At 30.5% G+C, this 13,851-nt stretch overlaps 1 protein-coding gene across 1 annotated transcript; it reads right to left on the reverse strand.

The window, feature by feature from the left end:
• Positions 1 to 13,035: 13,035 nt before the first annotated feature.
• Positions 13,036 to 13,428, reverse strand: LOC130974525 (uncharacterized). Its single transcript, XM_057899399.1, has one exon. It carries the CDS (start codon positions 13,426 to 13,428, stop codon positions 13,036 to 13,038), a length of 393 nt encoding a protein of 130 aa, XP_057755382.1.
• Positions 13,429 to 13,851: the final 423 nt, after the last annotated feature.

The raw sequence follows: 13,851 nt of genomic DNA on the forward strand, positions 1-13,851 counted from the left end.
TGGATATTGATGTAAGAAATGCACTTTTTAGTGATTGTATAAATCTTATGTATTGTCTGGCTGTTTTAGATGAATATAAATTTTTGTTTGATTGGATTATTGTTTGGTTTTTATTAAACAAACGATTGCTGAACTATTTCTTTAAAGTGTTGAAATTGAGTTTAATCCGTTGAAAATGATTTGAGTTTGAATTAGTTTCCTTGAAATATGAAAATAATATGAATTTTTGAAATCAGCTTGATTTTGAACTGATTTGGTTTTGAACTCGTTGAAAAGGGTTGTGGAATGGTTTGGTTGGGATTCGAAAAGGGTGACAAAGTACAAGTTTTAGGGGAGATGTTGCCAAAATTTCATTATGAGATTTAAGATTCTGTTTAAAATGTTATTTAGAAAAAGATTGTATTCGAGAAATTTTATTATTTGATTCTTGATTTATTAAGAAATAAGGGCTTGTTTGGGTGAGCTTCTAAGAAAAGATCTTTTTTCGAGTTATCTTTTTTTAAAAGATCTTATAGAGAAGTAAAAGTAATTTTATGTTTGGATATCTCATGTAAAAAGGTCTTTTTATCTATCAATTATGTTTGGGTATAACAATATAAAAGTACTTTTTGTTTATTTATTACATGAAAAACATCTTTTTTTAAGAAAAAAAGATCTTTTAAAAAAAGATGTAAATTACAGCTTCTCAAAAAAGATCTTTTTTTGATTTTACTAGTGCTTTTACTTTTACTACTAGAAATTTGCCAAACATGTTAAAAAATAAAAAAAGATCTTTTTTCATTGAAAAAAGATCTTTTTTTAACAAAATAATGGCGCCCAAACATGCACTAAGTATGTTTTGAGTTTAATCTATTTAACAAAAGTATATATTTTAAGAGTCGTCGTAATACCTGAATTATCAGAGTGGCGCAGTCAGAAGCGTGACATTCTGATAATTAAGGTATTACATCTTTGGTTTAATTTTAATAAAAATAACACAATTTAATCGATTATATGTACTAAATTTTAATTATTAAAAAATCTTTTAAAAAAATTATTTTTAATATCTTTATCTGAGTGGTTACTTTTATTAAACATATATTTTGACGAACTTATTTTTTAGAATAAAAAAATCCATTTATTTAAAATAGTTAAACGGCTAAATATATTAAGTTGATAAATTTAACCCATTTTAATAGTCTTAATAATTTCAATCTAAGCCTCTTACTACAAATATGAGCTCTCCTTGAGAGGGTATTTTATATGGGGAGTTCTTTGGTGACCAAGATAATGTGTCCAAAGGTGGCCAAAGATTGACCCACAAATTAAAAGTTGACATGTAGAATGGACAAATGGTTGAATATAGTGAGAAACATTTTAAGAATATGCTTTTATGAATTACATTAAAAATGAGAAAAACTAAGTTATAAAAGAAATATAAATACATAGAAGAAAAAAAAAGATAAAAAAACTGTGAAGTTAATAAAAATGGGATTTATTTAAATAAATTAAATAAATATTTTATTTATTGGAATAAATAATTATAAAAATTATTACAAAAATATGTCTCTCAATTTTATCTCGTTTAATACACTGTAAACGATATAATTATGAATATATTTCGTTTAAACGATATATATGAAATTTGAAAAAATACACGTATTTTATTTGCCGTGTAAACAAGATACACTTAAAATGATTCGTTTATTGTGTAAACAAGAGATGTGTATTTGTAGATATAAAAATATATTTTTTAAAAATAATAAAAAATATTAATAATTTAAATTAGACCAAACTCTTAAAATAAAACGTTTCAAATAATAGAGAAAATAGGCGGTTTCAAATAATAGAGAAGATGAACAGTTTCAAAATAACAAAGAAGATAATTAAATGGGTTGGTTTCTAAGAAAATAATGTGTTGATTTTAAATGGGCAATTTAAAGTTACGTGATAGGTCCAATCGCCCATTAATTAATTAGTTAGTTAAAACTGTCTAGCTTCTTTGTTATTTTGAAACTGTTCATCTTTTCTATTATTTGAAACCAAGGTTCTGAAAATCAAACCGGTCATCGAACCGCTCTAGCTACTGGTTCACTGGTTTATAGGTTCAACCGGTTCGACCGTAATTGAACCGAAAAAACCGTTTTATAATAAAATAATAAATAAAATATAAATAAACACATGAAAATATAATTATAGTCTAATCTAAACTTTAAAATATCATTCAAATTAAAAGTACTACATAAACCAGAATGTTATAATCTCATTCAACTACAAATTCAAAAGTCAAAAAACAAAATAACCAATCAAACATAACATAGCAGCATCAAAATGATCCAAGTTTGTCATCAATCATCAACCCTACCAAGTGGAATAAGGTTTTTTGTTGTATATCTTTCTTATTTTAGCTTAAGTGTTTGATTAGGATTTGCTGAAACATATATTTTCCAGGTCTTGTCATTCACCCAAAAGAAGAAATTCTACCTTTAAATGTATCATCAACTCATCATCATGTTAGCAACCGTGGTTTCTAAAGAATGTACACCTATGAACAACTAACAACCCATCTACAATAGAGCAGGATCATCATCACTGCCTTCTAAAATGTCCATGTTTAATCTTCATTTACATAATTAAATAAATATTTATATACCAAAAAATGTAATGAGAGAATGTTTCAAAGGTACCTCTCCTGCAGCTTTTTTTGAAACTTCTCCCTCTGAAGCTAGAGCTCGGTCAGCACATAAATGGGAATGAGCCACATTTCCAACATAAGTGAAATCATACATGTTATTGCCATCACCAATAATGAACTGTTCAAGAGAGAATTAAAATTAAAGAATTAAAAGACTTTAAGAAATTTTCTGGTAATAAGTTAGATGTGCATATTGCTCTCTCCAAATTTCTCTTTATTTTTGGAAGCACAAAGGTTTTCTATTATTTGCAACAAGCCAATTTCTTTCAATTCATGGATAATTTGAATCATCAAGCTATGTCCCACTCAAAATTAATTGTCTAGATTAATTAGCTACTGAAGGAGAGTACAAAAATTTATTAGGGTACTCACTACAAATCCAGTGCAAAGCATAGCCTTCAGCAGAAACTCACATTAAGAGTTAGGAAGTATGACTGAGTATGCCATAGCATCAGCTACAAGGCTCTACAAAGCAGTAAAGTCAAGCTAATTGTTAACTGTTCTCATTCTGCTTAGCCCAAAAGGGATAGGATATAAGAGCAGAGAACAGATCGAATAAACATTAAGCCTACCTAAATCACGCAAAAACTACAAAAATATATTCTATAGCCCATACTCAAATTGCTACATGAACACAAAGAAGAATCAAACAGAAATTGCAGATCAAGCACAAATTCAAAATTCAATAAAAAATAACTCTAAATCCAAAAAATCAAGTACGCTTAGAGACAATTAAAAAGAAAGTAGAATTATAAATCAAGTACGCTTAGAAATTATGATAATACTAGAAAAATAGAATTAACAACCCAACCAAAGAATCAAGAACAACCCAACCAAAGAACAAATTAGAATCAACCATAGGGAGGACAATGGAAGAATAAAACTAAATCAGAATCAAACCAACAATAAGAATAAAAAAGTTCAGAATAAAAACAAATCAGAATCAAAATCAAACAGAGGCTCCATTACAGATTCAAATGCAAGGAAGGATGATGGCACTGGAAACGGAGAGCTGGCGACGGAGGCAGCAACAGAGATGGCACCGGCGACGGTGGAACAAAGCTTCGCGACGGAGGGAGGAGGCGAGCCTGGCGACTATTCTTCCACTACTGAGAGTCTGAGCCGTTAGCTGAGTGAGGGACCGAGTGAGCTTCGAAGCTCCAACCGGCGACGGCGTCAGGAGGTCCGGCGGTTCAACGAAAGGGAGGGACTAAGCTCGCCGGCGCTGAGAGGAACGGCTAGCTCGAGGGTGATGGGAGGGACGAGAGAGGGTGTGATGCTGCGCCGTTGGAGAGTTGGAGTTAGGGTTGGTAACTGGTAAGGGTTGGGGCTTACATACTGAATGCTAAACATCTAAACGGTGCGTTTTGAGCATTTTTGTGCAAAGTAAAGAAACCGGCCGGGTCCTGGTTCGGTTCGACTGACCGGTTACCGGCCGATTTAGCGGTTCAACAACGGTTTTCATTTTTTCGGTTTTAGCATGTAACCGAATCGTAATTCTCACCGTTCGCGGTTTGACCGGTCGGTTCGAATCGGTTTTCAGAACATTGTTTGAAACCACCTATTTTCTCTATTATTTGAAAAGTTTCATTTTAAGAGTTTGGTCTCATTTAAATTATTAATATTTTTTATTATTTTTAAAATTTATATTTTTATATTTACAAATACACATATCTCGTTTATTTTGTAAACGAGATAATTATGAATGTATCTTGTTTATATTGTAAACGAAATAGGTGTATTTTTTCAAATTCTATAAATCTAGTTTACTGTGTAAACGAAATATATTCATAATTATATCGTTTATCGTGTAAATAAACGAGATAAGATTGAGAGATGTATTTTTATAATAATTTTTATAATTATTTATTTTAATAAATAAAATATTTATTTAATTTATTTAAATAAAAAAATCTCATTTTTATTACTTCACATCTTTTTTTTCTTATATATATATATATATATATATATATATATAACTTAACTTTTTCTATTTTTAATGTAATGTTTTTAACTATATTCAATTATTCCACATGTCAATTTTCAATTTGTGAATCAATTTTTGGCCACCTTTAGACACCATCGTCTTGATTACCAAAGAACTCTCCATTTTATATATACTTGCAGAATGAATTCAAGAATTAATATATTTATCACATTTCTTAAATTTGTTCATGTCTTCATATATCCTAATGTTTAATAGTCCCTAGCATAATTATTGATTCACATTTTTATACTGCCAACAAAACATATGGATATAAATTAAAAAGAAAATTATATGTATTATTTTAAGATGATGAAACTTGGATTACACGGTCTATATATGCTTTTGGATAACTTCAACATAAAAAAGAAATTACAGTTATAATATTAGAATTTATAAAAAACATCATCGTTAACCACAAACAATAACTTCACACAAAACTAAAAACATACTATTATTCGCGTGATTCAAATTTTTGTAATTGATATCTGGATTGATAAAAGAGGTTGCCCTGATAGACCCGAGCGAAGAACTTCTTAACCCTATAATTATCATCTTCATCTTTTGCGAGTAGCAGGAGAGCAAAGGTGCCTGATTGATCTGTGTGAAAAATTTTTGTGCAACTAAGGATCTGTACTAGTCTCAAGTTCGCGTGGGATATATGGTCATGCTCCGCCACTGCAAAAGTTGCTACCTCATTTGCCTTACGGCTGTGAACGCTCAAGTTTAAAAGAAACTCTTCCTTAATGGAGTGATCCTTACTCTTGCCGCCGGCTGAACAAGGCGGACTAGAGAGGAGCAAAGCAAGCATAATCATAATAAGGCAATTACTTCTCATCATGTAATGCTTATTAAATTAGCTTTATTTTAATTTGTATCGATCATGCTAAGGTCGTGTTGTAATCAGTTTCAATTTATAATGAGTGAGGGTTGCCTCTTCAAAATTAATTTACGTAATGTCTATCTGTCCTAACATTTAATTTCCTCAAGAGTCATAATCTATCTCATTAGTTGAAACAATAAGAGTCTAGATACTTAAATAGATTAAATTGAAAAATAAAATAAATAACAGGAGTTAATATTTTTTATTTATATTAGTTAATAGAGTAAAATATATTTTTTGTCCCTTAAGTTTGATAAAAGTTTTAAAAATACCTCTAAATTTTATTTTGTTTTGATTTTTTTCTAGAAATTTTTTATCTGCATCAAATAATATACCATTGATGACTAATTTTTCAAAAAAATTTAAAACTAATTTAACAACAATTTTATAAAAACAACTTTTAACATAAACAAATTAAGCATAATTTTCATGCATTATTGTTAAATTGGTTGTAAACTTTTTGAAAATTTAGTCGTCGAGAGTATATTTGATGTAAATCGAAAACTTTTGAGACAAAATAAAACTTAGGAGTAATTTTTAAAATTTTTGCCAAATTTTAAGAACAAAAGATATACTTTATTTAATATTTTAAATTAGTATTTTATTTTTATATTATTAAAATTTTAAATTAAAAAATCAACATTTAAGATTTAATATTAACAAAAAAAAGTATTGATTACACAGCTAGGATTGCTCAAAATTGATGAAGAAAAATCATGTTTAAGGATGGCAATTTTTTCAGGCGGGGCGAATATTCGCGAAAAATTAGTAGTCGGGGGATAGATTTGAGGAGCATTTTCTTTTCGTGGAGACGAAAAACAGAAACCCATATAATAAACAGGACAGAAGCAAGGATAGAGGTCCCACCCCGTGGATACTCGTTTAATCCCCCTTATATTAAATAGACCAAAATACCTTTTATATATATATATATATATATATATATATATATATATATATATTAGTTAGAAACCCCTATCCCCCTTCAATTCTGATTTGTGATTTCTCCTTTTGTCATTCCCTCAGACCCTCACCAAACAAAAACGGCAAACCCTAGCCTTCTTTCTTTTCTTCCCTCTCGCCTTTCCAGTCCGCTTCTCCTCTCACCGTTGTCCACCACTCTACCGATCCCCAAACCCTGCTCATCGCTTCCTCGTCTCACTCTCAAGGTCGCTGCAACACTCATTGGCTTGTCGCGCGCCTGAGATTACTTGCCTGAGAAGAACTTCGTCGCTGTCTTCACGAGAGCATCGCGTCTTTGTCTGATAAATGAGCGTCGCCGTTGCTGTGTTTGCCGTAGCAGTGAGCCATAAGCATGGTCATCGCGGTCCTCGTCACAGTAGTGAGTGTCGCTGTCATCCTCGCAGCAACCTTCGCAGTAAGCCAGTGATCCTAACCTCTCTTCCTTCTCTCAATTATTATTACTGCATTTTATTGTGGCGGGACAGAGTGGTAGTTCCACAGAGCAGCAAACTCATTGGTCTCATCATGAAAGAATTCCATGATAGTGCTGTGGGAGGGCATGCGGACATTGCTAAAACAGTGGAACGCATTTGCTCCACATTTTACTGGCCTAAGATGCAGCAGCAAATACGAGAATATGTCCTCTCTTGTGGTACTTGTCAGCGAGCAAAAGTAGAGACAAGATTGCCAGCAGGATTGTTGCAACCGCTGCCTATTCCTTCTAGAGTTTGGGAGGATATTTGCATGAATTTTATTATAGTTTTGCCTCCAATTCATGGTTTTTCTGTGATCTTGGTTGTAATTGATAGTCTTACTAAATCAGCTCATTTCATTGCACTTGAGAATGACTTTAATAGTAAGAGTGTTGCTGAGGCTTTTATTCAACATGTTGTGAAGCTGCATGGTTATCCCAAATCAATAGTCTCAGACCGCGACAAAGTCTTTGTTAGCGAATTCTGGCAGTACCTCTTTAAGCTACAGGGGACCACCTTGGCCATGAGCTCCGCTTATCACCTGCAAACTGATGGTCAGAGTGAAGTGTTGAACATAACGCTGGAAATGTACCTTCGGTGTTTTTGTTTTGATACCCCGAGACGATGGCTGGATATGCTTCCTTGGGCAGAGCTTTGGTACAATACTTCTTGGCATAATAGCATTAAGATGTCCTCCTTTAAGGCTCTATATGGTCGGGATCCGCCATCTCTGGTTCGATATGAATTTTGCCATACGGATGATCCTTCCTTACAAGAAATGTTGACTCTGCGGGACCAGACTCTAGAGCAGCTGAAGCACAATCTGACTCGTTCTCAACAGTTCATGAAGTACCATGCCGATAAGCAGCATTGCCAGGTTGAATTGGAGGAGGGTGACTTAGCTTTAGTAAAGCTCCAACCCTATCGACAACATTCGGTGGCTTTACGTAAGCATCAGAAATTGGGCATGCGTTATTTTGGACCATTTAAGATCCAGCAAAAGCTTAGTGCTGTGGCTTATAAGTTGGCACTTCCTCCGGAGGCAAAGATTCACAATGTCTTTCATATCTCTACTCTGAAGAAATTCCGTGGTGACCAAGAGACTCACTACCTTCCTTTCCCTCTACGTACCACTGAAATGGGTCCAGTTTTAGAACCTCATGCAGTTCGAGCCAAGCGAACGGTGATTAAAGATGGCAAAGAGATTCTTCAGCTCCAGGTCCAATGGGGTGAAGGTCCAGTGACAGAATTGACATGGGAAGTTGCTGATAGATTCTGTCGTGCTTTTCCAGATTTCAACCTTGAGGACAAGGTTGATGTTGATCCGGGGGGTAATGTAACGAATATTAGTGGGCTTGGGCACGTAAAAAAAGGCCATGCCACCCAGTTAGAGTTAGTTACAAATCAGGGACCACACAGGAGCACAAGAGTGAAAGCTACTAATAGGAGACTAGAGAATTATGTTGGATAGTGTATTGTGGTATTCACTTGTTCCCTCTCGTAATTGTGGATTCAATATCCTTCTATTCCCCATTCGCTTTCCTCTGCTCTCCTATACTAAATTCCTCTGCTAAATTCTATTCTCACATTCTTGACAGGTTCAATTAATTGGAAGAATGCATAGTCATATCCCTTTGGTGCTGATGTTACTGGAATATATCATTTTTTCTTTCTATACATTCTCATTATTTCATTAGTTTATTACTTCATTATACTCATGATGCTGCATCACACTACTGATGTACTGGTTTAATTGTGCTTTTCAATAAAATTCATCAATCATCCTTCCAGGTAATTACTGTGATTTTTGTGAATTGTAATTTTTCTTGATTTCTTGTGATTGTTGTGATTTCTATGATGTCTTACCCTCAAGGTCATCGCAACAATCATCGGTTCGTCGCTCACCTAAGACGCCCCTGCCGAGGAGAACATCGTCGCCATCTTCATGGGAGTGTCGCAGTTTTCACGAGAGCATCCCCTTCTCCGTAGCAGCAGTGAACATTGCCATCGCAGCAGTAAGCATCAAGGTTCACCTTCTTCCGATTTTATTCTTCTATTCCATTTTTCCGTGTCAATGATCTTCTTCCTTAAAAAAATTTCATTAGTTTCTAGGTCATTGTAAAATTCATAGACTCTGTTCTGGTTAATAGGTTCAAGTTTACACCCCCTTTTAAAGAAAATGGCAGTGATTGATGAAAACGATAATCAGTTCCTAAAGAAATGCGGGTTATTGTTTAGTGTAAGTTAATTTAATTTGAATCCATATGTTATTTTATTGTTTGGTTTTTCATGTAACAAATTTTATCATACATAAGTTTTGTTTGATATGCATAATCTTTCAATTTCAAGTGTGTGCTCATCTGAAGTTATCGATGAAGCAAAGCAAATTCTCATGCAAATTCTCATACAAGATAAGAAGGATTTGTCTATTCTTCGATTAATTAAATTGATTTTGGTAGTGAAATTTTTTTCAATTTTTTTATTTTTTATTTTTGTAAAAATTCACAGAAATTTGTGAAGATTCTGGTCTCCGATAGATATAAAGTTTTCGTTATTCGTCGCGAGAATGAAATGAAGATGGAAACAGATTATGGAGGCGGCATAGAGATCCGTTGTCATCTCTAGTCCTGCTAGAGAAAGAAGGGCGTGAGTATTGTGAAAGGGAAGGAGTTGCAGAATTGAGGAAGAGAGAAGGATATGCTTTTTGAATTAGTTGTATGTATTAATTAAATATTTTGGGTTGGGTGATTGATTTCTATTGAAATTTTTGGAATTCGATTTGTATTGATATTAGAGACGAAAATGTTAGCTATTAATACTTATAATAGAAAAAAGGTGAATTATATGGTAAAGATGTAAGTTTATAGATTTTTTTTTTTAATAGCATGAAAGAGAGATTAATAAAAGTATGGCCAATATTTTGAATAATAATAAAATAATAAAAAATAACTATAAAAGATATTATACTCTCTCTCTATACCACTTCAATCTGTACAGTAGAGTGTCCCTAGAAAAAATAGAGTTGCATAGTATTGGTTCAAATACAAAGCAAAAATAAAAAACAAAACAAAAATAAAACAAAGAAAAAGTATTACCTAATATTTTTCTATTAGAATTGAAAAATAATAATTTAAGTATAATATTATTTTATTTTATCTATTAAATTTCAGTAATAATAATAACAGTATTTAAATAAAATGAAATACTATTTTAATCCTCGATATTTGAGTTGAATTTTAATTTGATTCATAATATTTTAAATGTTTTATTTTAATCCCAAAAATTTTTAAACTTTCTATTTCAATTTCAAAAAAGTTTCAAGCGGGTTCAATGTTATTTTATCATTAAATTTGACACAAACAATTTGTATATTGAAAAGCCAAAGCGTTCGATTTTAATATCTAAGTAAAATCGACCCACTAACAATCACTAATATAAAACATTTTCTTTCGATTTTGAAACGTTAATAATTGCTTGCTAAAATTTGGGATTTTGTACAAAAAGAAAATTGAGAAGAAGAAATATTAAAAGGTTTTAATTATCTTTCTGTTGGTAAAACAATATTGTTTTGAAAACAAGATCGAAGAACGATAAATGTTTTTTTGAAAAATGTAATCTTTGTCAAAAAGGATTCTTCGAAGAAAAGAGGTAGAATTCAATTGATAAGCCTAGTCGACAAAGAGAAACATATGGAGCTGATTGTTGGTAGTTATTCACAATGTATAAAAAAAGCGGAACGATTACTCAAAGATTAATGCACATGGGAGTTATGTTTGAATTTGATTGGTCGAAAACTTCTATAAATAGGCGAAAGGTCGAAGGAAAAAGGATTGGAATCTCTTATAAAAAAAAATACTCTCGCACACTTACATCCCCAACAAATTTTAGTCTGCTTAGAGCTTTTTTTTCTTTAAGGTTTCTTCCATTGTCTTTATTTTCTATTTAAATTTCGTGTAACCTTTATTTTCATGCAAATTTACTTTTCAAGCAACATTTACTTTTTCATGTTCTTTTAAGATTCAACACTTTATTTTTTTTCAGAGTCTTTTGATTTTATCGAAGGCAGTTTATTACTCTATTTAAATTTAATGTTAATTTTTTTTATTCCAATTATTTTGCTTTCAAGTTTATTTTGATTTTTTTTCAGATTTTTTTTATTGCTTTGTTCAATCAAGAGAACCTTGGATGCTTTTTTTGAAAACTGGTACTCACAATGAGTAGGTTTCGCTCCCAGATAATTAGATATCGAACCATTTTAATTTGTTAAAAATCGGTAAAACACTTTCTCGAACATATGAAAGAAGATAGAAGACTTAACTAGTAATATTACTAACGTTTACATCACTCATTCTGTTAAGTATTTGTGTCAAATTTAATGGTAAAATAACATTATTGAACTCATTTGAATTTTTTTGGGACAGAAATAAAACGTTTAAAACTTTTGGAATCAAATTAGAATTTAGGCCAAACGTTGGCGACCAAAATAATATTTTATCCTATTTATAAATAGATTTTAATTTTGATGCACTGACAGTGTAAAGTAGTTTTATACGTATATCTTATTATGTAATGACACATCAACAAAAGTAATTACTTTGTACATTTATTATGTAAATAATCATCCAAATGAATGAATATAATTAGACAACTGTATAAAACGTTTTACACATTTAATACATTAAAAATAAAGTCTTAAATATTTTATTACGAAAATTTAAAATATATTCATCAAACATATTATTTGTTGATATATTTAAAAGAATTTAGTTAACATGTGTCACATATTAAAATTAAAAAATATTTGAAAAATAGTAAGAGTCAATTTAAAATAGTAATTTTTTTAAAATTTTGTATTCATTAATTTTTATTGAATTAAATGAATAACTTTAGATGTAACAAGCATGTAATTATATATATATTTTGTGGCTATTAAGTTAAATAAAATAAATTTGTGTTATTATCTTCTAATATTACTAATATTATTAGTAATTTTTAATATTTTATTTTAATAAATAAACTAAATATTATTAAAATTTTAAATTATATATTTTTAACAAATTTTTGTTATATATTAGCTTAATAGAGATAGAAAATAGAGTTACTAGTAATATAAACAACATAAATCCCAAAAATGTTTTCTTTTGCGAGCAAGATTGCCAATAGAGATGTAAGCAAGTCGAATTAATTAAGTTGGATTTGGATTTGGAGAAAATTGAGAACCGAACTAATAAAATTTTAATTCGTTCGATTTATATCGGGTTTGAGAATTTTTATTTGGAATGAGCTAATTCATATACAATTTGGCATAATTGACTTTTTTTATGTTATACGAAAGACAAACATATTGTGATGAATGGAGGCAATAATGAGTAAACAAGTGTTAATTACTTTTAACCCGTTGGAAGAAGTGTTAGGGATGAGCACTTTTGTTAAATTTTGGTTAATATTTAATAAAAAAAAAATTAAATAATTCTATATCATTAGATACAATCTCACACCATTATTAAAAATATTATTAATAACTATTTAATGACTAAAAACAACAAAATCTACTTGTCCCTAAATTTTTTATGCTCGGTAATATTACAAAGATAATACCTATAATTATTTTATTTAAATTAATATTTATAATTTTATATTTATAATATATAAAATTATATATATTACATTTAATATTTTCAAATATTCAAATAATAACTAACAAACGTAAAATAAAATAAATAATAATCAATAAATATAAAATAAAATATTTTTAAATTATTTTAAACTAATTTTTTAGATTAACTTTTTATTATCTTCTAAATATTTTTTAAACCCTATATACATAGAAGTTGCATGACATTCACTTATTATATTTATTAAGAATAATGTTACATGTACACCTCAATCATTAAAGTACTGGAATATAAATACATATTGAAAATAAATTAAATTACACATATATTTATATATAAATACATTAATAACTAATTTATTTTAGTGTACAAATAGCATTTTTGATTCATTAATTAATTTAGTATAAATTAAACATGCGTGCATGATGAAGCAGGAGAAATTTTTATTGAAGGGGATAGGGTGCAAGTTCAAAACTGGTTAGTTCGTACTCAAGTGGCCTTAGAGTAAACCGAAAATTTGGCCTCTCAATCACCATAGCCGTGTACTTATCAATCTGGATTCCATTGTCTGCCAACAGCTCAAGCAAGAAGAGGCCGCCAATTAAGTGGAAGTCTTCCGTGCAACTAACGACACGCATTAGATTCAGGTTTGTATTAGATCTCTTGTTTTGCTCATCAACTGCAAATTTCGCAATCATAATCACCTTAGGATTGTCGACATCTAAGTCGACTCTAAATATTAGAGTCGCTGACCCCGACCAGGGGTCGGCGACTGCAAAGAAGGCGGAGAGAGGAGCAATAAGAATAATAATAATAAGGCAGTGATGAGTTCTCATGGTATCCTCTCGTTTGATTATTGTATGTATGTATGTTGGGTTCTAATTGAAGGTTTTTGTGATTGCGTGAGGAGAAGAATTACCGTGTGGTTGCAATTTATATATGGTAACAAAGGAAGGTTAGCTTTTGAGTTAGCTTTTGAGTTTACTTAACAGACTTAGGCATTCGTTATTTTATTATATATTTCAAACATTAAGTTGCATGCATTGCCGTAACATTTCCTCAAGAGTCATATATATCTCATTATGATGGGTAAAAAAATTATTTATATATAGTTTGGTGATTTATAGTCTCTGTTCTTTTGTCACTTTCAATACTCTAACCTAATTCTGATTTATATTTTCTTATTTTTTTAATTTCAACTAGGATTATATATATGTTTCAGAATTTATAAGGCCGTTTATTAGTACTATAAAGTAATT

The sequence above is a fragment of the Arachis stenosperma genome, chromosome 4, assembly GCF_014773155.1.
Source record: "Arachis stenosperma cultivar V10309 chromosome 4, arast.V10309.gnm1.PFL2, whole genome shotgun sequence".
Classification (NCBI taxonomy): domain Eukaryota; kingdom Viridiplantae; phylum Streptophyta; class Magnoliopsida; order Fabales; family Fabaceae; genus Arachis; species Arachis stenosperma.

Excerpts from the sequence above, each read along its gene's own strand:
- LOC130974525 (XM_057899399.1), bottom strand. The coding sequence starts at position 13,428 with ATGAGAACTCATCACTGCCTTATTATTATTATTCTTATTGCTCCTCTC.